The following is a 27,291-nucleotide window of genomic DNA, read 5'->3' on the forward strand; positions in this document are numbered from 1 at the left end:
GGCCCCAAAAATTCGAAAGTTGGCAAGAATAAGGGCTCTTTGTAATTCAGGCGCCGCAGGCAAAAAAATTTTGTGTAAGAAAGCGGTCAAACAGCTTATAAGATATTCTAAAAAGGAGAAAGTTAGTCCGCATAAGACCACAAAAACCACAGTGAGCAGTTTCGATCAATCTCTCATTTTGGGGGTGAGCAACCCCTGGTGGATACACAACACTTCTTTTGCTTTGACTTTTTGCAATTAAATGTTGATAGTAGTTTTGAAAAAATTCGTAAAATAAAACGAAGCGCCGCAGTCGAAAAAATTTACATTGCACTTATAGAAGGCGCTAAAAACGTGTCAAAGGGCGCAAAATCGCCCAACCAAACATCAAAGATAATTTTGGCGCCCCCTTGAAAAGCTTTTTTGGCGCCCCTCTCAGGTCTTTCTGGGTGGTGCACTGCACACCCTGCACCCCCTGCCAGGCCGCCACTGCATATGGTGCGACCCATGGCATGTACCGCCCTCAAGGGTAGATTTTTCGAGACCCTCGAAATGCACTTTTGTGTACTTTTGATAGAGTGCACTGCAATGGTCTTTTGTTAGCTGGATACACTGCAAGGGTATGTTTGGGGACTGCTGAATTGCAAGCCTGACAGTAAAAGTCTAATTTATCTTTATAGTTTTGATTCGCACCCATTTTGATTTGTTTTGCACATTGTGTCGCCATCTCAAGCTCATTCTCAGGTGGCTTCAGCAAAATAAGATATAAAATCTAACTGCACTGTGAGCGTCAGCAACTTTCGGTAAAACGTAAGGATACATTTTCACACTGCTCAAGGGCTGCACTGTAAGGACATAGATTCATAAAGCCCGAAGGGCTAGATCGCGTACTCTTGCTGAAAAGTGTGCCGTGGTTAGGTTGGAAATCCTAATAGAATAAACAATAATAAATATTGATTGATCTAATATCTAATAGATTTTTCAAACCTTTATCGTGAAAAACTCTTTTTAAAATTCCAAGTTGAAATTTTGAGATGACGTTATAAAATTGATCACGTGATGGGTCCCAGGAAAAGTCTATTGCAAAGGTTTCAAAGAAAACACAAAGATATTTGCTCCATCTCATCTATCATTTGTGATTATATGCACCTGGCATACATTGTCTTTAATGGTTACATGAGTTCAAAAAAAACTAGTTCCCAGTCCTGGAAAATCAACTTCATGTGTAAATTGTTCTTCGAGTTCTTTATTCGATACGAAATGACTTCCGCCTCCACAACGCCACCCACCTCGTATCTTCCGCCATTGAAACCCAGCAGGGCAATTACCAATTTGACGGAGTTTTTGTTGCACAGCTTCTTTATTTCTCATAGCTTCAGCTCTTTTTCGTGCTTCCTCTTCTAACCGTTTACGATCAGCTTCAAGTTGACGTTGAATGCGTAATAAACGTTCTTGTTCTTTCCGTTGTCGTTCACGCTCCTCCTCCAATTGTTTTCTACAAATAGTAGTTTGAACTTATAGAAACTTCACATTGTACTTTTCTTCCCTTCAGGCTTGCTTGTTCTTTACTTTATAGGTACAAAATTTGACAAACAGATCAACTACTAACGGGAAAGGCGTGTATTTGAAATTCATCAAGTTTGCAAGTCTTTCAAAATCAACTGTAAGGAGCTTTATATAATAATAAGTAGTAGCTGAAGATCTTCGATAAAAACAAAAATGAAAAAGTTGTTTTTAATGACTATTTGAGATTTAAGGACCCTGTTAACGATTTCTATAGGATTGATTTCCGATTTGATTTCTCTAAACCAGGCCAGGTTTAGCTTCAATTTACCTCAGTTCTTCTTCTTGTCGCCTTCTTGCTTCCAATTCACGTTGAAGTTGAAGTCTTTTTTCTTCTTCCCTTGCTTCATGGAGCTCTCTTTGCAATCTATCAAGCAGCTCTGCCTCTTCTTTGGCTTTCCTGAGTAAAACCATAGTTAAAAACACTCTTATACCCTGAACACCATATTCAACAAAGATGTTACATTTCCTGTATTACTAAACCAGTTTAGGATTTCAAGGTAGTTCACTTAGCCGGTGGACCTTGCGCAGATATTTGTAATACTCATGACGTAATGTTTTATACGGAAGCACCCAAAAACGAGTGTTTTCTATTAATTTTGAATTTAAACAATAAACGTCGGAGCTTTTTTTGGGTATCTTCGTATTGAACATTACGTCACGAATATCGCATAGAACTTTAAGTGCGCGATTGATGTCACAGAGGTTGAAGTAGGTTTAATTCCCAGTACTCAAATGTGGTATCTCTGATATCCAGGAGTTCAGTACAATACCAAAAGAAAGGAAAGTCTAGATGCACGATCCATCTAGTAAAAATAAGAAATGTATTTACTTTGTATGTAGGTCCAGTTTGTGTTTCTGTTTCCTCTCTTCTTCCATTTCAGCCTTCAGTTTCTTTTCAAGTCTTTCGTTTGTGTCTTTTAGCCTGTAGGTGAAGGAATGGGAAATTCTTTTAGAAATAGGAAGGAATAATTTCACCGTTTGACTAAATATTAGGGAAGATTTTGTGACGAATTTCGTAAAAAGAACAAAATAGTTAATGAAAAAATTATATTTTACAACTTACTGTTTAGCATTTTTAATTTCTTCTTCCAATTTTCGTCGAGCTAATTCTTCTTGCATTTTCACTTTTTGTAATTCTTCCCACACTTCGTCAGGAACACCAGCATCTCTCTCTTCTTCTTTCTTTTCTTCTTTCAATTCCATCTTCTCCATCTTCTCTTCGACCTCTTCCTCTCCCTCCTCTTCTTTGATTTCTTCGATTTTTACCTCTTCCTTGGTACACGTCTGAATTGACTTTTGTGCATCGTCAAGCGCTGGAAAACGGAAAAGGGACTTGAATTATTTAAAGTGACTTGTATTTAAAAAAAAAGTTTTCCTATTTCAGGACATCATTTGACAAAGTCCTGGCTCGATTTTGGAACTTTAAAATCTTCCTTTTTTCGCTTAACCATATCAGCTTTGCACTTTTTGAAAAAAATATTCAAAACACTTTGCAATGACGTTATCCCTCAGCAAGACATATGTAAAGAGGAAGGCGTGCCCTATTCTCTTCGTGGTCTTCATGCGAACTTAATGTTCCTTACAGCAGTAGCTACGATTTTTCCGGGATATAGCTCGTCAAAGTTTGGCTCTGTAGTTACACCCGCTAATGCGGGTGCGTGGGACAAAAAGGGTAAAACATTACAAAGAATAAGCTGAAGTCTGTGTTCCCTGAAACCGATCAAATCATTTTTAGACCTGAAGAAACTCATAAATTGAAGAGCTGTCATCATGGTAAAAAAACACATTAGCCCAAATTTGCCAGATCCACAAAAATTGTACCGTTGCTTATTTCCGGACTAGGCGAGGCTTAAAAAAAATAAATATGAATAATCATAAACTTGAAAACTCACTCATTTGCTTCATCAGATCATGCATCATCCTTTCTTCATCTTTCTTCCGACTTCGCTCAAGTTCTTTTGAATCCACTTTTGGTTTTCTCTCAGACAACATTTTGGAGACAGCTTTATGGCAATCTTCTTTCGTGATTGTTTTCCGATCTTCGAGCGCGTTCACGACACGGCTTGCACGTTGCTCAATGATGACTTTCCACATTGCAATCAAGTCACGAGCGTTACCCCAACCAGGATATGAACGTAACTGGAAAAAAAATATTACTCGGTTTTTCAAATGAATTAAAGGTCAAAGTGATACAATTTATACCATTTCTTAAATTATTTTTCAGTTCTTCTTTGATGTAATAAGCTTCTGATATTAATGGTAAATAATTCATTCAAAATACAGATAACATCACTGACCTTTCTGATACATTTTGATACATTCTTTGAAAGAAGTAATAGAGAAAAACAAACCTCTTCACAGCCTTTGCCAACAATATTTTTCGTTTGTTCATCGATCGCAAAATTGTCATTTTCCGCTTTCTTGATGAAAAATTTGACACAATCTTCGCTTGTCCAATCCAAAAAGTCCATGTAACGCGTAAACCTGGCAAAAACAAAAAGAATAACGCACTTTCGACCGATTTTACTAATATTCTCAGATCATGTTTCCATGAAACGGTCATACCTCTTTATAAAGCCTTCTGTCTTAAAATAGTTCTACAACTAGCATCTGAACGGCTATATATATAAGCAGTTTTCACTTGTCTTTGTTTTCAAACGTTTTCCTTTTTTTTCTTTGTAGCAGACATATGTTATGTATGCTTCATGCACCCCCTCTGGTATATTTTGATATATTGTTTATAAAATTCCCGTCCGAGAATTACCCCAAATTTTGCATAAACTGTTTCAATTTTCTTTACAGATCCAGTGATTGTGACCATTTGATGACCATCACTAGGGGATGTGTGTCTGGCCATTCAAATTTTTAATTCAAGTTTAATGAAATTTAAAAATTGTATAAAACTTACTAGTAAAGCTCATCAATTTTCTAAAACTCAAAAAACACAAATACGGGGGTAATTCTCGGACGGGAATTTTATATACGACACACATTGCCTATATCAAAAGATTAGAGGGAATGTGTGCAGGCTAGCACATACGGTGTTTCAAAGCCGTTTTTTCGTTTTTTGAAATTGCAAGAAAAATTTAATATTTTTCTTCTTCTATTTGCTGAGCGCGTCCAAGATTCTGTACGGTCGATATCAGTAGAATAAACCCACCTGCTTTTAAGTCCGACATTTCTGGCCAACATTTGCTCCATATCTTTTGGATATCCAGCGATGATAATGACCAGTTTGTATTCAGGATCTGTCATGGCTGCCAACAATGTGGTCAACGCTTCTTCACCATACATTCCCTTGCCTAGTATTGAAAGATTTGTTTAATTGCCACCGGAGGAAGCCTAAAGCTTCTGAGGATGGCATTCATAGCTTCACGCATAAGCAAGTTGGGCAAACATCTCATAATTTTACGCGTTTTTCGATATTTTAGTTCCGCTTAACGGTAGCATTCTTATCTTACGATCTCTTTATTGTTTTATCATCATCAAAGGGACATTTCCGGAGTCATTTTGATCTGATTACTCATTTTGAAATGTCATTTTGTCTTTTTCTTATCCCTGGAGAGTTAAATGAATCTAAGGAAATTGCCTTTTCTGGGAAATTCCCTTTTTATACCACAAGTAGTTATTAAGCGCTCTTCATAGGTTAAAAATATTACTCTACTCAAAGTATTTGAACAGTTATGTTGCTAAACGTGTACATTAGTAAAATAACATATGAAGAGCAGTATCTTCAGATATATACGCTTTTTATAGGAAAAACCAGTAAGTCATATGATTCTGACTGGGCTGTTCTTAAATTTATATGAGTATTTCAGCCTTAAATGTCAATATTAATTAAAATGGAAACATGTACTTTTCAGTAGTTTCTGAAATCTGAGGTTCAGATTCTTTTTAATTTGTTCTTAGGTTTTGGCCAAATTTCAGCCTCGTATTCTTATGAAATTGTTCTTATAAAAAACGTGTAAGACAAGGCACGGATGTCACTCAGTAGACTGTAAATCACTCCCTTGACACATTTGTTAGGATTTGAAAGAATTTTGTTTCAGATGAGAGGTCACTCTTAACAAAAATTACTGTAGGGCTAAGATCATTCCTTTTGAACGCAAATTTAACCCTATGTGTTCGTTTTGCTGCGGTGGCACCTTAATGAAAGTTATGGCTAGTACAATAAGTAGAGGAGCTAGATGACAGATATCAAAATATCACTCATATCATGTATATTGGAAATCATCACGCATAATTTAGCTTTCCTTAAGATCCCTTGAATGTAAAGTCTAAATGCGTGTCAAAAATGAAAGATCTTCATTTCAAAATAGCAGAAAGTAAACTGTACGTGGGCAAAGCGTTATAATACTTTAATACTATTTGTTGATACATTCACGCTAAGTTTACGCAAATAGACCGCATACACCGACTCACCTAGCTCATAAGCCTCATCAATGAAGAGAACACCTCCTTTCGCAGCATCTAATCGTTCTTGAACTTTCTTCTTTGTTTGGCCAACATACTCCCCTGCAAATTTCAAATTTCACAATTTGTTTAAAGGAGAAAATTGACAGAACCTGTAAAGATATCTTTATAGTTGTACACCCCCTTCTCTCAGACCTACTGGAACCCTTTCCCAATGGAAAAATTAGCCAAAATATCGTCCCCAGTGGAAAATTATACTGTAATCTTTGTCCAATTTGATAAGCCCATGCTCACTGTAAATCATCGTACTATTTTTTCAATCCCAACTGAATTTTCTAGCTCGAACACAATTCAAATCGCAAGACATAAGAAAACATTGGAAGTATCAGTTCCCATCGAGCTTTGATCTGCTTTCTTTACCCCACTGGCTGAAGGTCTGTGAGAAGGGGTTGTCTTTATAGGGGTTTAGTTACATGAGACTTGAGAAAGGAAGCTTTTTAAATGAAGAGACAGACGGTTAATAAATTTTTCATTTTCAGTACTGCTTCATTATTTTGGTCAATTTCAAACACTCGTGCAAACCCATTATTACCTGTAAGATCAAGACCAGACGTTTGTTCCACGTGATTTCTTGGTAATAATCTCAAATCAAATAAAATCTTCGCCATGGTTCGAGCGACAGTTGTCTTCCCTGTTCCTGGTGCACCACGGAACACGAAATGACCAAGCTCTGGCATGTCTTTCGCTCCTGAATGAATAGCAAATATAATGTAGTCCTAAATGTATAAATATATCATAATGCCTTTAAAACAAAAACTGTGTATTCTTATCATCAGGTATTTAGGAAAAGAGGATAAGAAATTCGCTATTCATCTATTGAAACATAGGCTTAGCAGCCTTTTGTTTCTATTGAAATGTCTGCGGCCAATCGATTATTTTTGTTTTGTTATCATGGTCAAAAGAATGCTACATGCCTTAGAATCATCTTTGACAGAGGTGGAAGAGACCACCTAAAGTAATTTATACCTTCATCTTTGGCGACTTGGAAAGTGTTCTTTATTTGGATCAACTCCTCTTTAATAGTTTCCATACGATACAGTTTGTCGAGTGGTGCAAAAGGATCCGCGTTTGGATCGTCCTCCTTGTCTGCATCAGAATCTATGTCCGAAACCTGTAGTAAAATAATATTTTTCGGTAGCAATGGATTGGTGTTCACTAATTTTTGGAAAATCAGAAAATTCAAATCTGAAAGATAAGAAAACTCTTAAAAACGAAAATCGGGAAAGTAAGTTGGCTCCAATTATTCATTAATGATAGTTGACAGATACCCTGAGTAGTACTTAATCATTAAAACATCTGATCATAGTTTTCCTCGTCAAGAAGATCTCCAGAAGATCTCCAGGAAATATACAAGGAGCCAAACAATTTGTCAACGAAATATAAAAACTTGAGTTGAACAAACCTCCAACAACATCTTGCCATCAGGTCGTGTTGGACGTGTTGCAGCTTTGGCGATTGCAGCTCGTATCAAATTATTGATTGCACCTGCATTTCCGAAATTGGCTTGTGTTTTTTGTTTTTCAAGCATTTCGATTACCTTTTGTTGAACCTTTTGATAGAAAAATAATGTCAAAGGGTTTTCTTTTAGATTTGAAAAAAAAAGACCATCATGTATGAACTCACTTTTTTCGGAAAAATATACAAAGCAGTGAGCAGCATTTATAGCTATCTATCTTTACGGATACGGTCACCTTGTTTTAGCCCTACATTTTTTGCGAGACTCTGAAACGAATGAAGTATAACCAAGAAATGAGAAAATGAGACTTTAAAATATGCGCCCATATATGAGGATAGCATGGAACTAGTGGTTTCTTCACTTTGAATAAGATTTTTCTCGACATAAAGTTTTGCTTATGTTAAAATCCACGCAGGATTATGTAAGTAACACCCCTGTGTCTGTGACTTCCAGATTCTTTTTGAGGAGCAGCCTTAACAAAAGTATACTTTTCCTTGCCCCGATGAATTTGGAGCTGAACATTCTCAGAAAAGTAGATTTTGATATCTCATAATCAGAGCTAGTGAAGTTTCACTTTTTTTTCAAGTCACCTGATACAGAGAAGTTAAGTAGGTAGTAACCGGCTCCATTCTCTTAGTAGATTTGCTTTTAGTTGTTTGTATTTCTATTAGCTGAAATTGGAATCCGGAAACATAGAATACCTAATACAGAGTTATTTCAATTATTTTAACTATCGATGTAAAGTTTGAACTTGTGAAAACCTTGGACAAACAAGCAAGCTTGATTTAGAAATACAGTAGAACGGGAAAAGTTATCACCAACCTTAGACGTAAGAATGATATTTTCTTTCTTGCACACCAGCTTTAGAATCTGCAACAATTCCTTTTGCGAGTAATCTTCAAACATGAATGGATAATCAGCTGAGAATCTTCTGGCGAGGCCTGGATTCTGATTACGTAACATTTCACGCATTTGTTTTTCGTAACCAAGCAACAAAACTGCAATGTCATCACTTTCTGTATTCTGCACCTTCTCGACTATTGTATCCAAGACCTGTAAATAAAATGTATCTCATCGTTATATGTATCGATACACAGACCTGAATGTATTAATGGAAAACTGCCCGGTAAAAACCTTTCAGACAAATTCACTAAAAGAGATTCTAGCAAAACAGAACTATAGATTGTGCAACTCTTGGCCCATTATTCGCTGACAAATATTTCAAACACGGTCAGTTCAGCTAAACAAATTCAATTATAATCAAATTCTTGCGTAATTTTAACTTGAACACCCAATTCTCGCTTGAAAAAGTATAAGATTCCTGCATATTGGACCAACAATGGCAATTTGACATTTAAACTACATCATCCGTCATTGGTCCTTAAAGATTTAATCAACAAAGCTTGTCGAATTTCGGTCAACATGGATTTTCACGGAAAGAGTCTGTTTCAAAGACAACTTTCAAATCTAATGAAATAACAAGCGAAACCAAAACACTGACCTGTTTCCCATACATGTTGTCGTCCAGATTGTAGGCTTCATCGATGACCAAGACTTTCCCACGTGCTTTCTCCAACATCTCGTTTGTTTTGCGTTGAGATTCACCGACGTGAGAACCAACCAAATCACTTGTAGATGCCATCACCACATCACCTTAAAATGCATGTAAATGATGCTAATTAAAATATTGAAATTTTGATTTTAGTTATTTTAAATTATCTGTTAGACGCCCATCGTCAAGGTTAATATTCCCACACAAAATTGGAATTACCAAAATTCTTAGGTGCATTGAACTATTAACATCCAAATATTCTTAGCTAACGAAAATATGAGAATGATGAAAAGCGCATAGAGTAAAACAATAAAAAATCCATTACCGACAGATAATATATTCAGCTCCTTCAACAAGCGTCCATACAATTCAGCACAGGTGGTCTTGCCTGTTCCAGGATTACCAAGGAACAAACGATTCAGCATAATGGGCAACGTCTTCTGTCCCAGCATCTCTCTTTCATAATTCTTGGTGCAAAGGTCAAGTAACTCTGCCACTGACTTCTTGATAACACTCCATCCAATTTTTTCCTTAATCTCGTCCAAAACATCTTGCAGTTTTGGATTGTTCAAAGGTGATTCTCCCATGACATCCTCAATTCGAATCAGTGAGTCGTTTTCGTCGAAATCTTCACGCCCTATCGCAATAGTAATTGCTTTCTCAACCTCCTTACGAACAGCCCTGGCATTGCCAAAGCCTTTACGCCCAGATTGTTTTGCCAATCTTTTAGAAACAACCACGCTAGCCTTCTCGTCTGATCTGAACTTTCGACTTTTCAGTTCCCCTTCCCAAATGGTTTTTAATTCTTTCTCATTAAAATCTTCGAAGTAAACCATCTCGAAACGACTCTTGATACCTTTATAAAAGCAGTAAAAAAAATCTTTATTTGAGGGAGGATGAAGACAAAAATAGCTTAAGATGTTAGACATTTCCAACGTGTTTTATGTATTCAATATTCTAGGGTAAGTGGCTCGGAGAAAGAATTAAAGATAACTCAATAAGTGTATTCATCAGAGTGTGGGCAAAAATCTGAATCATTAGATAAAACGTTGGAGTGCTGATTTTCTTTATCTAATACTATTTTAGGAGTGTATAGTCCCGCATGTATATAGAGCCTTATATCTCCATCATAGTTTATATTTAGGGTAGTGTGACACTGGAAAATATATCATTAGCATACAACTTATACATGGTGTCAGAAGTGGGATCAGAAGTCCTCATTTTAAAACTGAAAATACACAAGCTGACACTACCCATCCAATATACAAGCAAGCCTGGTAAGCCCAGCACATCTTACGTGAGTGAATTCAAACATTTCATTCGCTGTATAACGAGACTCTCTCTTTGGTTTTGCTGTTGTCGCACACAAAACATCACATCAACAAATCGAACACATATAATAAACATTCTAATACGTATTTTATAAACATTCTCATAATACGTATTTTATGATTGAGAGTAAACACGAACTCACTTGCAGAACATTAAATTTGCTCATCTCACAAGAAATTTAGTAAACATTGAACCGTTATTATAAACATCTCGACCTTCCCCCATCCATCCGTGGACGAACCGCCATTATTCACGAAGATAAAAAATGTCAACAAACCCGAGCAACGACGCCATGCCGCCAGCCGCCCCCCACCCCGTCGATATTACGGAGATAATGGCACAACAGCTTCAAATTCAACAACAACTCGCAAATCTCATGACGCAATTCGCTAACCCGCATCCCCAAATGGACCGCCACATCGCAGCTCGAAGCCAACCCGACCAACAATCGAAGCAGACAGCTCAGATAACGGATGGATTATCTTCGAAGATTCATGGTCACGACACAAAGAAATGGCCAAACTCAATAACCAAGCTGAGATTCGAAACGAACTACGATCCACATGCTCATCGAAGGTAAATGAAATGCTATTTAACTTTGTGGGACCAGAAGTCCTCAGTACCGCTAGCGAGGCCGACCTCCTCAAGTTTATCAAATCTGTAGCCGTTAAGACTGTCCATCCAGAGGTGTATAGACAGCAATTTTTCAACCTTCGACAAGTGACTGTGAGAGCGTGACATCATTCATCTCACGTCTCAAAGCACAAGCCATGCTATGCGATTTTAAAACGAACGGAAGTTGTGAATCCGATGATTGCTCCCCATCCTACGCCTCCGATATGATCCGCTCCCAACTAATCGCTGGCATACGCAAACCCAACCCATCAATCCAAAGTATTAACAGAAATCGCATCTCTGCAAACACTTGAAGATTTGACCACCCGTCTCCTTGCCCTTGAAGCCACAGATCGCGCATCAACCCAATTCAGATCACCGTTCGAAAATACCCCATCCGACGTCGCATATGTCAAATCGTCGTCATTCAAGCCGAGAAGACCAACCGACCAAAAGAAACAATGCTCTGGATGTGGTAAACCAATGCACCCAAACGGACGCTCTACATGCCCCGCCTGGCAAAAAGTCTGTCATAAATGCAAGAAACCAAACCATTTCGCGAACGTCTGTCGCAGCTCCTCATCATCATCCGTCGCACCTATTAGTGAAGACTCGGAACCAACTGTCTCCCATCTATCATCGATCAACGCCAACCCCATCTGACTATATGGTATCCCACACGGAAATTTGACAAACGGACATTTACAAAAACAACCACCCGAACTCTCGCCAAGACTGGACATTGAAATAAATATTAATATCCCAGCCTACCGACAAATACGTAAGACCGAAAAAAAATAACCGCACAGACCACAAACATTTACTACAGACGCTATCGCAGACACCGGCGCACAGACTTGTACAACCGGACTGCACATCCTTCAAACCATCCCCGAAGAATGGTTGATACCAACAAAACACAAATTAAGAGGTGTTGATAATAATTCCCTACCAATCAAAGGGGTGTTATTCGTCGATATCTCAACGGAAACAAGACAAACAACCGAACTACTCTACGTATGTGAAAACGTAACTGGGACGTACCTTTCCCAATCTGCTTTAAAGAACCTAGAAATTATACAAAGGACGTTTCCAAAGTCCATAATTGCAGCCACAGAAACAGACACTAGTGACTCACCAACGAACCAGACGACCGTACAACTCGCCCCATGCGGTTGCCCACTGAGAACCGATTGCCCACCAACCCCAACCAAATTACCATACCCCGCTACCGAAGAACATCGTCAGGACTTAGAACAATGGTTACTACAATACTACTCATCCAGCGCCTTCAATGTCTGCCCACACCAAAAACTACAGATGATGGCCGGAGAGAAATTCAACATAACCTTTAAACCGGACATCACACCACGCGCGATACACAAACCAATACCAGTCCCCCATCATTGGAAGGAGAAAGTTAAGAAGCAACTCGACGCCGACGTCGCTTTGGGCATCATCGAACCCGTACCGCAGGGTGTCCCGACGCACTGGTGTTCCCGCATGGTAGTCGTATCTAAAAAAGACGGCTCGCCGCGCCGAACGGTCGACCTACAAGCCCTCAACAAAGCCACACTTCGAGAAACACACCACACACCTACACCATTCCACATCGTCAGTTCAATCCCTCCGAGAACGAAAAAGACTGTTATTGATGCATGGAATGGCTATCACAGCGTTCCACTAGCATCAGAGTCATGCGAAGCTACCACCTTTATCACCGAATGGGGACGCTATCGCTACAAGCGCGCTCCACAAGGCTTCCATGGCTCAAACGATGGTTATACTAAAAGATTTGATGATATAACTGTCGATTTTCCCCGTACCGTAAGATGTATTGATGACTCACTACTGCATGATAATGACATTTCGAACTCCTTTTGGCACATCATAGCATACATTGAACTCTGCGCACGTAACGGGATCGTATTTAACCCCGAAAAATTCAAATTCGCACGCGACACCACTGAATTTGCTGGCTTCGATGTCACACCTGAAGGTTTCAGACCTACCGAGAGGATCATGAAAGCGATTCTCGAATTCCCTACGCCAAAGAACATATCCGACATCCGATCATGGTTCGGTCTAGTTGCACAAGTATCCTACGCATTCGCCCAAGCTCCCGTGATGGCACCATTCCGAGAGCTCCTAAGTAAAAAGACCCCGTTTTACTGGGACGAGACACTTCAATCGCTATTCGACAAAACCAAACACGTGATTATCGATTCGATCAAGGACGGAGTGCAGTCATTCTCTACAAACAAAACAACATGCCTCGCTACCGATTGGAGTAAAACCGGAATAGGTTTCACGTTAACCCAGAAACACTGCCAATGCATCGGTAAAGACCCGTTGTGCGGACCCGGACACTGGCGTATGATATATGCCGGTTCTAGATTCACCACTGAAGCAGAAAGCAACTACGCCCCAATTGAAGGTGAAGCCCTCGCCCTGTTATTCGGACTTGAAAGCTGTCGCATGTTTGTGCTAGGGTGTCCAGACCTCTTAATCGCAGTTGACCACGAACCGCTCGTACCGATTTTTAACGACAAAGACCTCGAAAAAATTAAGAACATCAGACTCTTGAAAATCCGAGAAAAAACACTCCACTACCATTCGTCGTGAAAGCGATCCCAGGGGTGAAAAACATCGGACCGAATACAGCATCAAGAATCCCACCTGTTGTCAGCTCAAAAGTAGGCTCAATCGAAGAGCCACTCCCGACTACATCCCCAGACGACACTATCGTGTCATCAATCAACTTTGATACCATTATCAACCATGCGAGCAAAGATGAACAGTATAATCAGTTAGTCTCGCTTATCAAAGAAGGCTTCCCCGATGATAAAACCGCAACTCCAAAAGCCTTATACGACTTCTGGCCGCTCCGTAAAGAACTCTATACCTTACAGAACATAGTGTTTATTGCAAACAAGCCATTGATTCCAAAATCTCTCAGACGAAACATCCTACACGAACTGCACCTCGGTCATCAAGGTGTATCAATGATGAAGTCCAATGCCCGCCAACGATTCTTTTGGCCACACATGAATGCAGACATCAACAGCACCCGTTTGAACTGTCAACGCTGCAACCAAACAGCACCCTCCCAACCAAAAGCACCACTACAACAAAGCGAAGACCCCGAATATCCATTCCAACAAACAGTAACCGACCTCCTTCACATGGTTGGACACAACTTCATCATTTACGCAGACCGTTTTTCTGGCTGGACTGAAGTCGCGGACGCTAAACAATCCAACGCCACCGCCATACGCAACACCTTGCGTCGATACTTTGAGACGTTTGGTGTACCTGAGGAGATTTCATCGGACGGGGGCCCACCATTCAATTCTAACGAATACGCCACTTTTCTTAAAGACTGGAACGTAACCCATCGTCTTTCATCCGCCTATTACCCCCAAGCAACGGGAGAGCTGAAGCAGCCGTTAAGACCATTAAGCGTATCCTCACCACCAATGTCAGCAGCACTGGATCGCTGGACACTGATGCCGTTGCCAAGGCTCTTCTTCTGCACAGGAACACGCCATCACCCGATATCGGTGCATCCCCCGCAGAGCTCCTTTTTGGCAGACCACTTAACGACCATCTACCAAAACCTGTTCCGCCACGGAAAATTTGGTCAGAATTAGCAGACGCACGCGAAGAAGCCTTTGCAAAACGCCGTGCCCAAGCATTGAAACCGCCAGGAGATCTGTCCCCGCACACACCTTTAGATGTGGGGAGCTCCGTTGCCATCCAGAATCAAAATGGTCAACATCCTCTTCGATGGGATCGCACAGGCATCATTTCTGAAAGGCTCCCTCATGATCAATATCGTGTACTGGTCGACGGTAGTAGACGAACGACCCTCAGAAATCGTCGATTTCTTCGTCCTGTTTCTGAACAAACTCGGAACGTGATAAACGAAGAACCAGAAACTGTTACTGTTACATCAAGGACTGTAATACCCGCAGATCGGCAAAACGAACAAGCTGATCCCGCATTACCGTCTGAGCCTGTTATTATTCAAGACACTGTCGTGCTACCGACTGTCACTGAAACAAACACTGACGATCAAATTGCTTTGAGACGATCTACGAGAACACGAAAGTTACCTTCTAAATTTAAAGACTTTGTCATGTCATGAACACTTAGACGTTCATCGTTAGTTTTTTGTTTGTTTTTTTTGTTTCATTTTGTTAGGATTAAAAAAAAAAAAAAAAAAAAAAAAAAAAAAAAAAAAAACTAGGAAAAGGGCGTGTATAGTCCCGCATGTATATAGAGCCTTATATCTCCATCATAGTTTATATTTAGGGTAGTGTGACACTGGAAAATATATCATTAGCATACAACTTATACAAGGAGTAAGTCAAACCAAAGGTGATTCAATTCTCCAGCAGAAGAGTGAGATACTGTCATTGATGTTAAATTCATTAATACCTTCGTTGTAGGAAAATAATTTCTGGTTCATATCGTCCTCATACCCAGCTAAGATGATGGACAACTTATCTCGCTTATTCTCTGCAATGACTAGAAGCTCAGACACGATTGGTTTTCCTTTCAAATCTCCCTTGGGATCTAAATCATAAGCTTCATCAATGAAGAGAACGCTTCCCTCTGCTGAATCTGCTAATTTTCGGAATTCCTCTGGACCATCATCTTTGAGCTTTTGCGCGGATGTTTCGACCAATTTTCCAGATGGACGAGCACCAGAATCTTTCAAGATACCAGCCAACATTCGTGCAACTGTTGTCTTTCCTGAACCCTGGGAATATAGATATTTTGATGAAGAGGAATGTCTCAGAGAGGTAGATGCTTCCTGACTATATAACTTCATTTAGTGAAATATGGACAGTAAATGACACGACAATATTTGAACCTAATGGTGTCTCAACCATCAAAAAGTTTCCTAGCTGGGTGAATGAATATGAAGAATATGAAAACATCTTAGATTATCTATTTTATAGGCTTCGTGATAATTATAGCAGAAAAACCAGTACGTACATCAACGTAAAAAATAGTGTAAAAAATCTCAACTTACTGCGTTCCCAAGGAAACAATAGTTCAACGTTCTTGGATTTGCTTTTTGCAACTCAGGACTCAAACGACTAAACTTCAAGGATGACTTGAAAATATCAAAGGCTGATTTTTTCACTTTGCGAAGACCAGTCAATTTCATCAGTTCATCCATTTGCTCACATTCGAAATTCTCCTCCTCTTTTAACGTTTCCCATTTGTTGATTGGACTTTCTGGGTCTGCAGCATCCGCACCATCTTCATCATCACCAGAATTGCTTAGCAACAATTGTTTTTCATCTTCAGTCATCCATCGATCAACATAATCCATTGGAAAGGAGTTTGAAAATCTCAATAACAAGTCTTTCCCTTCTTGCGATGTAGGATCTTGGTGAAGAATCTGTCTCGCCTTTGCAATGTAATGCAATGGATGTAAATCGTCTACAGGCACTTTATTGAGATACTGCTCAAAAGCTTTTTTAGATTCTTCAAAATCATCAGCTCTCTGTTGCTCCAGAGCTTCTAGTAATAACAAATCAGGCACTTCTTTCTTTTGGTTTGATTTCTTGAGGTGGTTGATGTAGTTAATACCATCAAATGGCTTTTCAGAAGCAGCGTTGGACCTAGTAAAAGTTAATGTGATCATTTTTTTATCGACTTTCAAAGTTCAGGAACGAAGGTCACCCCCCCCCCTTCTCAGAGACCAGGAAGGACATTTTCAGCTATAACAATAATAGTGTCGTGTTGCTCGAGGCTGATCATACCTGAGCTAATGACAACAAAGTTTATATTTAAAAGTTTTCCCCAGATATCGGCCTGACTTACCGCTGGAAGGTAAGGAGACGGGTTGGTACCCTTTGTAGTTCCTGGGTCAAGGCTCAACAGAGTGGACACGAATTTAGTTTTTAGTACTCAATATTAAAACACAATACCAACAATAAAATCCAAATAAATATATACAAAATATCAAATTTCTAATTTCTATTTCTTCTGCTTGGCCGAGCCGCACGGCCAGCCAAGTCTTTTATTCCAAGCGCAACTGATTTCAAAATCGAAATGTTCTCTTCATAGCTCGATAGCTCGTTAATAATTTAGATTTATTCTATCTCTAGATCGTTCTACAGTTTTTCATCATGACAATAGACTGAAACTCAATGAGGATTGATATTGCCATATTTTTAATGGCTGAAGATTTAAATTCTTTTGTTTTCAAGTCTTACAATTCAGTAGGGATGGGAAAAATAGCATAATATTTTTCACTGATGATTGGTTTATTTGATTATTTTCAGTGGAGACAAAAAGTGGAGGATGATTTTCCACCGGGGACGATATTTTTGCCAATTTTCCCAGTGGGAAGCGGTCCCAGTGGGTCGGTGAGAAGGGGGCATAAGGTCATATCGGTTATTGTAAATGTCTTTTCAAATAGCTTCAATCAACGACTTACAAATATTAGTAAATCGTTACTTCAATCTAGAATAGAGTAAAACGTACCCAGATGCTGTGATGCAAAATTGCAATTTACTCAACAGTTCCTTTTGCTTGTGCTCGTCAAATACGTTTGCTCTGCCAAGTGCAAAACCATCCCAACTCTTAATCTTTCTTTGCGTGACTTTATCTACGGGTTTGGTCTGAATCACGTCTTCTTGTTCGTCATCTTCATAAGTCATCAATGAAACCTCTGATTTTGCATCTTCTGGAATTTCAAATTTTGGGTAGGATGGTTTCAACTCAGCTCTGACTGGGGGCGGCTTCTGTTGTTGCATAACAGAGACAATGGATTGAAGATCACGAATGGATAACCAGACTTTATGGGTAGCCATCATTGGGTAGGGATCCCATACAATGAGATGGTCCCAACCATTCATTCGGTTATGTTGGAGTACAGAATAGCCTTCATTTCGCTGTTTATGTACCCATCCATTTTTCTGGTGTGCCTTTTTATTCTTGCCTGGATAGTCTTGGGGATCGACTAATACGCGACAACAGAAAACAATTCCAAACAGAATACATAGGTGATTGGATGTTTCCCTGGTCAGCTTGGTAACGTTGTTTAATGTCCACTCGTTTAATTGAACTCCATTAAGCGATCCCGCCTTGAAATAAGTCTTGAAGTCGACATTTAAATCCTCTTTTCCATAGCGAAAACAAGGAACCATTGCAATATCCAAGCATGGTCTTCTCCAACTTTGCTCGTTTTTGCACCACTTTTCCAGACTCTGCAGTGCATTGATTTGACTGGCAATAAAGGCTTGGAGCATCCCAGGTGTACATATTGGTTTTGGACCATAAAGTTGCAGCTCCGATGGTAAATGACGAGGTATTTGAAGGTCTCCAGGTTCCTTCGTCTTCAATTCATCAGCAAAATATACAATGCTCTTCACGATGCATTTTGGGCAATGCGAAGGAAAGCCTTTAGTACACAAATCAACGTTCTCAAACGAATGATTGTTAGGACAGATCCAGGTTGATTTAGCTTTACATGCAACTTGCATGCCAGCTTTATTACAAGTGGATTTAATGAGATTGCCGCAAATTTTGAAATTCCAACACGTCAGATTGACATCTTCTCTACAGTTGGTCTTGGAAGGATCACTAAGATACTCTTGATATTCAAAGCATTTGTAGTCTTTGGTATGACCACACTGCAGTTGCGCATTGACAATCTTCTCCTGGCATTTGTCAATCAGCAAGGTGTTGCCAATCAATTTCTTCATCACTTCACTGCATTTCATGTCAAAACTGTGATCACAAGTATCTCTTTGAACACCAACAATTTCTTTACACTTATCCACATACTTGGCAATCTGCGAGGGAGGACTACACCATGAGGTGATCCTTGGTGTATGCAGAATGTTTCCTCGTAGTAATGGTGGATGACCTTTACCCCAAGGATCCCAAGAAGCCATCATGGCAGACAGTGAACAAGGTAATTTGACATCGTGACCACATAGTCTGTTTTGAACTATGATCGTTTCTTTGCAATCTTGAAGGAGTTTGTCATGGGACATATGACATTTGACAGTTGATTCGTGCCCGCATTTGCGAACCAATTTGACATTCTGCTCACATTGGGTATGTAAAACAGAAGGTCCAAACTGGTTCCTTCCTTGGTGAACTTCGGTAATGGGTGAACAATGCTTGAGAACACCTCTAGATTCCAACTGCTGTTTTTGTGAACAGGGTATTGTTGCAGTGTGACCACATTCTGGGTTGATGATGTCGACATTCTCAGAGCATTTACCACCAAAGGCAGCCTGTTGGAAAGCTTCGTAGCATTTCATTTTGGTAGTGTGGCCACATTTTCGATAGAAATCCACTTGTTGATCGCAGATGTGGTCGGTAGAGCCATAAGATTGTCCTTCCACCACAACTCCTGGAAAAAAGGGCAATAACAATTTCGTAAAATCTACAATGATCTAAATCTCCGACAGTGCGTTTTGTTGGAGGCCTGGGCAAACTGGTCCAATATTTTACCCAACATGTCATTTTTTGAATGTTGAATGAGATTTTGGACCGGTTTTTGTTAATGAAAAATCTTCAAAAACAAAAAAAAGAAAAAAAGAAAAATAAGAAAAAAACGTGTTGGATATGAAGTTTGTTCGCCATCAAACATTTGATCCAACATAAGTCAAAGACATCAAAAGCCATCGTTTTCAGCTTTTTAATCAACATTTCATCCCATATTTCTTTTCCAATATTTTATAAAATAATAGACCGATTTAAATTGGCCTTTAATAGAGGGACGTGAAATATAGTATCCCCATAATGTCCAAATACCTGGAGCGCATTTCTGTCCAGTCCAGCCTTCAAGCTTTTTCGCCTCATCGCAAAACACTTCCGCCTTGTGGCCACATCTTGGCAACACAACATTGACTTTTTGAACACATTGGAACGGATGTGTACCGTTTTCGTAATTTTGTTTTAAGAAGCATTGAACTTTTATGGAATGACCACATGAGGGTGTGTAGAAAACTTTTTGTTTGCAGGTTGGAGCTCTTGAAGGATCTTTTTTGTATTCATACCTAATAAAAAGAAATGAGAAAAAGATTTCAGATCATAAATAGCAACAAGAAACTTTGGAAGGCGCAATTCTAATTGATATCATAAAAGAAGTAACTAAGAGGATGATTTTAAAAACGTTTAGAATACTGTTACCTTTAAATGGTAACTTATTCCTGGCAAAATTAAAAATCCCCTTTACGTTGAAAGGTACATCACACCTCCTTCTCACAGATCTACTGGAAACCCTTCCCACTGGAAAAATCGGCAAAAATATCATCCACTGTGGAAAATTATACTCTAATTTTTGTCCCCACTAATAATAAACAGATAAGCAAATCCTCATTGCAAAATATTATGTTATTTTTTTCCATTCCCACTAAATTATCTGGCTATAAAACAATGGTCCCTATCCATACGAGATTTGGTCCGTTATTGTTACCCCCACTGGCTGATAAAATCCCACCGGGTCTGTGAGAAGGGGGTGTCATATCAAATGAGACTAAAATTATGGGTTCGAGAGCGTAATGGCATGGAATCTCAGGTTTGAAGTACTCCATTATGTTTCTTTAGGGGGATTCGAAAACCTTTTCGAAAAATTTTCTCCAAATGTGTAAAATATCAACGCAAGTCTGATAAAGAATGTTAGAGAAGAGAAGCTTACAGGGTCGGATACAGGAGGTAGGCTATCTTATTCATGGAAAGTAATTAGTTTCCATATAAAGTAATACGATAATAAAGTGCAAACTCCTCCATTGGTTATAGCCTCCCTCTGTATCCGAGCCTGGCTTACCTCCGATATCATCGGACCGGGCCCTACCCCCAGATAGGGAAATCACAGCGCTTACCAGACATTCTACTCTGTGCTCGCGACACATCAGAGCCGTGCTGTATCGATGATGATACTTGGACTTTGCGTTCAAAAATAGGATTTAAGATACTAACCATACACAGCAAAGAACTTGCAACTGATGGCAACATCCGTCATACACGTATGGATTAATAGACAGTTGTTGGCATTCTGGATATTTAGCTGTTCCATTGGCAATATCAGTTTCGTCCGCGCATGGCATTTGGACTTCATGTTGGCAAGGTAACTGGACATCAACTTGAGTTGGACAGCGATATTTCCTTAAAGCCTCATCAATTTTCATTCTAGCTGCCCGGTAAACGATGTGCTGTCGTTGATTTCGTTGAGATAGATTGCTGTAAACGTCAGAACATGTTAGGTTCTGACCGTGCTGTTGACAAGGGGGTTGCTTTATCTTCTCCATGCATTGAGTATTGTGTGTATCCATTTTTGGGTAATGGCAAGGTATGTTGCAAAGATGTGAACATGACAATTCAGCAGTACATTGAACATCACAGAATCCAAGTTGCAATTGGTTGGCGTTCTTGACAGTTACAGTTCGCTCTCGATGCACAGGACAGCAGATTGGTAGCTCTTCACCGAGACGAGGACCATGGTAGTTGATTTCTTCCAAATTCTCATTGATCGATTTTGGATCAGTGTCAGACTCAGCTGGTTCCCGAAGCTTTCGGATTGTCTCAGTCCAGTGAGCGACAGATTCATCAACTTTGCCATTTTCGAAGTAACTGATGTTACCAAGGATATACATGCCAAGTCGTGCTCTGCTGAGGAGGACAACTAAACGATTACGTAGCTTGACGAACCCTGTACGACTCTTGTCGTCAATGACCAGAGAAATGATCACAATATCTGCTTCATCACCTACAGAAATGAAAGTGAGGAAATTCAAGAATTTGAAATAAATAGATGATAGTATACCTTCATTTACTATAGTTAGTTAAGCTTAGTTTCTATAACTTTAAAGTACTCTAATTGAGATAGAAGATAGGAAGATTTATTAAAAAGACTTTTCAATACAAGATGAGTTACCTTGGAACCTATCGACAGTTGACATTCTTACAGAATCTTCAGCACTGAATTTATCCAAGAGCCCGTTGCTTATCATGTCCTTCCTCATCAACATTAATTGACCTTTGTATGGAGTCAAGATCGCTATCGATTGCTTGGGTACACCACACTTGACTAAATACTCTGTCAATTTCACCGCCATGTTAGCTTCAGTGTTATTGACTCGTGACAAACCTACATGCGCCTTTGTCTGTGCTCCAGAATGAGTCCAGAAATAAATGTGTGGTAACACTCCTGGTACCTCGCGACCTTTGCCAACGCATTTACGAAGCAGGTTCAACGCTGGGTCATTACCATAAGATATAGCGTGTCTGAATCGTCGACGTTGAGGTTTAGCTGGCACGTGCTGATCACCTATTGTTTGAAAGCAAAGTGTAAAATTTAAGGGTGCACTATGTTTAAAAAAATTTCGCAAAAATAGGAAACATTTATTAATTGGAGTAAAGCCAAATCCGATCTCTTAGTACTCCAAAACTTGTGACACAGTTAAACATAAATCTAGGTCAATGTGTGGAGGGTTATTTCAACAATTATTTATACCACATTGAATCCTCATAAAAGAGATTTTATATATTTATTTGTGCCGAGTAAACAAAATATAACTCACCGATTTTCTTTGTTTGACACTTTTCGTGATCCTCAATTTCAACGATTTCATCATAAAATTCTCTGGTGAGATCACAGATGTTTTTACGCATACGACGTTGGATGGATAAACAACTTGACGGAATGGTGTGCATGGTCGGTGCGTTAATCAAACGCTCGAACATTGACACGTTTATTCTGTAAAAGAAAAAGAAATTTTCATAAAAAATTTATTTTTTCCCTATTTATGAAGAATTTAGCAAAGATGATGATTCGTACTTTGGGTACATTTTTTCCGGTGAAAAGCATCATCAGTCTTTGAGCTTTCTCAACTTTCAATCTCTAGATCGATTTATCGGCAAAAAGTTTATTGAGGAGTAATCAAGCTCCACTATGAGAAATGATACTCTGATACAATAAGAAATAGTTATTGCACGGTGCCGGGTACAATATAGGATACTAGCCGGTACCCGGCGTCGCACGCCGGTTTAGCTGTTTGCTGAACGCATTTAAAGTCCTTTGGATGTTGGGAAGGTGGCTTAAACACGATGAAATCAAAATTAAAGGGAGGAATTCTCTACGAAGTTTGACTTTATCCCTCCCGGGTGACGTATGTTTTAACCATATTTTGAAAAAGATTTTTTTGGCAAAAATGATCAGAAAGCAGATCTCGCTTCGCTCGCGTTATATTTGCCGTAGTTCTTGATGTTTAGGAAAACTTTGATGTCAAGATAAGCGGAGTGAAATAATAGACATGACACGAGATTCGTCGAAAAAAGGCAGCCCGGGGGGGGGAAGTACTTAAGCAAGAGAAGGGTATGGGTATGTGCCGGCCTTAAAGGTGCTTTTTTTTGAAACATGGCAGTTTGAAAAATCAGAAAATCAAACTTCAGTCCCACTAAGAATCGGAAAAATAGGAAAATTTCAACTTTTTGCCCCCAGAAAGATAGCAATTTGGTCAAATTAGTTCCAAAAAGTGAATTAATATTCACACAATTTCCCTTGTTTCTTCTCCTCTTTATTCTGCTAAGGGTCCGAGGGGCAGGGTTGAAAGTCAGCTCGCAACCATAGTCCCCCCGGAAGGCAGCTAGGACACGCAGACAAAAAAGCGTGTTAGCGCAATTTTATGTTGCTTTTTATAAAATAACTTCCGTCATATAAACTTCGATAACTTTTTCAAATCAGCAATGATATAGATTTATAGCAAAATAATTAACGATATAGATGTTTAAAGGTCCCTTTTTACGAAGAAAGAACTTGAATGTTTTTTCAATGTTGCTGTTGTTTCTAACAAACTTGTCTTGTGATTCTTATGTTTTATTTTATATTTGTTCTTTTCTTTAACAGATTCTGTTTAAAAGATTTTCTTTTGTTTTGAAAAGAATTCGAATGTCTCAAATCAAATAAGGTCGTTAATTACATTCGAAAACATAAAACAAAAGAAAAGAAAGAAAAAAAAAAGAAAAAGTCAAATCTATCAATCAAAACAAAGTCTTTATAAAACGGCGCGAATCTGATTTAACACATTTGTGGAGCAATAAGCAAAAGTCATCTTTTAAAAGAACAAAACATTGCTTGCGAAAACGAAAGTGACACAAAAAACAAACCAACAAACACACATACAGACTATGGCTATTAATATATAGATAAAATATAGAAAACTCTAATTGTATATTGCACGAGTAAAAGTGTGATAACTTATCGTAACTGTTTTATCGTCAACTTGAAAAGTATCAACAAACTTTTCGCTCTCCATTTGTGTCTCTTTCTAAGGTTTTTTTTTCTCTTCCGATCTTTTCCTTCTATTCAAATGAAATCAACATCAAAATTCGAAAAAAGAATTGAATGGTCATCAAAAAGACAAAAACATTCTTTTGATAAATTGTTGTGTATCGCAAGCAAAAAATCATTTCTAATCATACAATTTTAAAAAATATGATCTCTCGTTTACAAGACTCCTTATGCTGAAAGTGTCTTGCATTTGTTCGGTACAATATGAAATACAGCGGTTTTAGCCAATCATGTTGTTCATATTTTTCAGGTTGACGATAAGCTGACCGGTTAGTGAGGGCTGACTTGTTTTCTTTTTTAGTTAGGTTGGTTTTTAACATTTTATTGTGAAAAAGACTGGGAAAGAAAACTAAAACAGATTTTTGTGGATTTCAGACGTCAGAAATAAAAAATGAAGATAAAAGATATCAACGGCACAATATATCAGTGAATGTTCTTGACGACGGGCGCTCCCGCGCTATATTAGCCCGTCCCTCCACGCTATGTTACACGCTTTTTATATAAGAATACACTTTATGGACATGTTTTTTTTTGACTGTACCAAAATGCCGATTTTCAACCAACCCGGTTCAAAACGGCACTAACAGAGACAGCTGAACCCTTTCTTATCGTTATTCAAAAATTAAAAAAAAGATTAGTAGCTCTGTCCGATACTTTTTGTCCGATCTTAATAGCTTTTATGGAACTTAAGATATTGCTTGTTGAATCCGGAGTATTTCAGGATGAAAAAAATCATAGTCTATTTCGGATTTATAAAGTCCGCTCTATATTTGGCCTTTGTCGTGTCCAATTTATATACGAAACTTATATCAGGGTGAAGCTAAAGGATTGAATTTTCACATCGATCTCTTTTTTTTGGAAAAAAACGGAGGAAAATGGGATCAAATTGATCATTTTTATAATCTAGGTGCTAATTCTAATCGTATATATTTTCCTTGAGATTTTTGTTTAGTTGATAAGAAAGGAACGAACTAAAGAAAACGGGAATTGTTAAAATGAGTGAAAAATGATTAAAAAAGTCGTGATGATTGTTTTGATCATAACTCACTCCGGCCTTTAAAAAAATTACTCCTCAGGCTATTTTATGATTTTAGGCTACCTCAGGAATGCATAGAAACCTCCTCAGGACCGAACAATGAGTCATGGAGTGAGATATGATCCAAAACACTCCATGATTAATTAATCCTGAAATACTCCGAATTTTGAAATTTCAAATAGCTCATTTTAAAGCCCTTCCCAAATTTCAATACATATCAAAATTTTGGGAAAATTCATCATGCGAATGACGAAATAATTAAAATAAAGTGATTTTCACGATTTTCGAAAACCTGATTTTGGTACAGTCAAAAAAAAAACATGTCCTTATAAGAATGTCCGTGATTAAGATGACCAAAAAATTAAGAATATGCTAAGAATATCACAATCATAGAATTTTGCTACTCAAGCTAAGAATGCCATTTTTAGACCGTATTCTAAATTATAAATCATCAATTAGGATCCTGACCAAAGAATGCTGTAAGACTATTTTAGGAAGATTTTCCCAAAAAAGTTAAGAATCCATGATGAAATGGATTTACACCATTCTTATAAAAAAAGCGTGTAACTCGTCGTAAATAACGAAAAGAAACAAATCGGTTACGAAAGTCTGATATTCAATACTTACTTATTGTGGTTCTCAAAAGCCATTTTGGCCATCATTTGAGGTTTCAATTGCAAATGATCACCGATCATTTCGAACTTCACCGTGTCTTCACCGAGACATGAAAACAAGAGAGGCTCCAATACTTCACTAGCCTCTTCCACCAGAATGGCAAACGGTTTGATCTTGCGGATAGACTCCAACCTTAAAGACAAATATAAATTTTTAATTGCTGAGGATTCACAAAGATTTTTCTAATGCATAGGAATCACTACAGGACAGAATCTTAAAAATAACCTGAAACTCAAAGCAGTTATTCATCTGATTCATACTTTCTGAGTTTATCACGTTTAAAAAGTTGGTTATAAAAAGGAAAGACCAAACAACTCTCAAAAAGTCATAAGCTAAAGAGATCAGAAAGATAATGGCCCTGCTTGAGGCATTTATCAGTTGTTGGTCTCCTCAAAATAAGACTTCGACATGTTGTCCAGCAAAAGCAAAAGTCATAGTCAATGATGCCAAAGGCAATCTGAAATCGGTTCAAGGATAAAAGGAAAAAGTACTCAGCTTTTGGCTAACAATAAATTAAAGATTAGGCATAAACCTTCCAATACATCCAACTATGGTTCCACCAATGACAGTCTTGCTTTCGTAGACACGTGACTTTGCTCGAACTTTCGATTTGTGGTATTCTTCTCTTGCAACTTCTATCTCGTAGTTTCGTTTCACATTTAATTTTGCTAACAATTCTTTGTATTTCTTCTCTAAAAGAGATGCTTGTGCTAAACGATCTTCTGTGTTCATTTCCCATGACCATTGAGAAACAGGAATCAGATTGACCTAAGATAGAATTATACTAAATTTTTACATACAAAACTATGGTAAAACAATGATAGATTGTAGTAGTGTGGCATTGTAGTACTTCTCAATGTATCAAATAGCGACAACATATCAAAATCGTAAAATGCTGTAACTTTCAAAACGAAAGACGTTCTACCTTTTCTTCTTGTTCATCTACAGTTGCGACCATATCTTCATCTTCCTTGTTTTTATCAATTTCTTCTTCTTCTCCACCAATATCTTCTCGTTCTTCCATTCCCAACACATCTTTCATATGCTCATACTGATCATCAAAGAAATCGTCTTCATCGTCCGGGCGGCTCAAATCTTCATCTGGCAACGGTTCATCTTCTGTGTATGTATCGTGATATTCTTCCTCCCCGTCTACCACATCATTATTTGGGGCACTTCCTTCAGTTGCTGCTTCAACACTTTGACCAGATCCGAAGGTCCCAGCCCCAGCAGGTTCACCTTGACTACCTGCTTCAGCTGTCTCCTTAGACGCA

General features: G+C 38.6%; 1 protein-coding gene across 1 annotated transcript; it reads right to left on the minus strand.

Annotated features, from left to right (window-relative positions):
- Positions 1–1,090: 1,090 nt before the first annotated feature.
- Positions 1,091–27,059, minus strand: LOC136809038 (uncharacterized). The gene is made up of 24 exons (XM_067065613.1): positions 26,943–27,059; positions 26,550–26,785; positions 25,970–26,149; positions 22,538–22,713; positions 21,892–22,284; positions 20,937–21,723; positions 19,770–20,014; positions 17,484–19,365; positions 16,018–16,615; positions 15,417–15,741; positions 9,352–9,882; positions 8,976–9,127; positions 8,297–8,527; positions 7,421–7,567; positions 6,985–7,129; positions 6,551–6,706; positions 5,968–6,060; positions 4,706–4,847; positions 3,897–4,029; positions 3,438–3,684; positions 2,609–2,858; positions 2,375–2,467; positions 1,814–1,942; positions 1,091–1,474 (listed from the first exon to the last, which is right to left on the minus strand). Exons 1-24 carry the CDS (start codon positions 27,057–27,059, stop codon positions 1,162–1,164), a joined length of 7,701 nt encoding a protein of 2,566 aa, XP_066921714.1. The 3' UTR covers positions 1,091–1,161.
- Positions 27,060–27,291: the final 232 nt, after the last annotated feature.

This window comes from Clytia hemisphaerica, unplaced genomic scaffold (assembly GCF_902728285.1).
Source record: "Clytia hemisphaerica strain Z4C2 unplaced genomic scaffold, Clytia hemisphaerica genome assembly, whole genome shotgun sequence".
NCBI lineage: Eukaryota > Metazoa > Cnidaria > Hydrozoa > Leptothecata > Clytiidae > Clytia > Clytia hemisphaerica.

What these genes read in the sequence shown, in the direction of transcription:
- LOC136809038 (XM_067065613.1), bottom strand. Translation starts at nt 27,059, where the DNA reads ATGAAAGATGTGTTGGGAATGGAAGAACGAGAAGATATTGGTGGAGAA. An exon ending in GTCTGGTCTTGATCTTACAG is followed by an intron (nt 6,061 to 6,550) that starts GTAATAATGGGT and finishes TGAAATTTGCAG; the next exon opens with GGGAGTATGTTGGCCAAACA. An exon ending in CGACAAGAAGAAGAACTGAG is followed by an intron (nt 1,475 to 1,813) that starts GTAAATTGAAGC and finishes TACTATTTGTAG; the next exon opens with AAAACAATTGGAGGAGGAGC.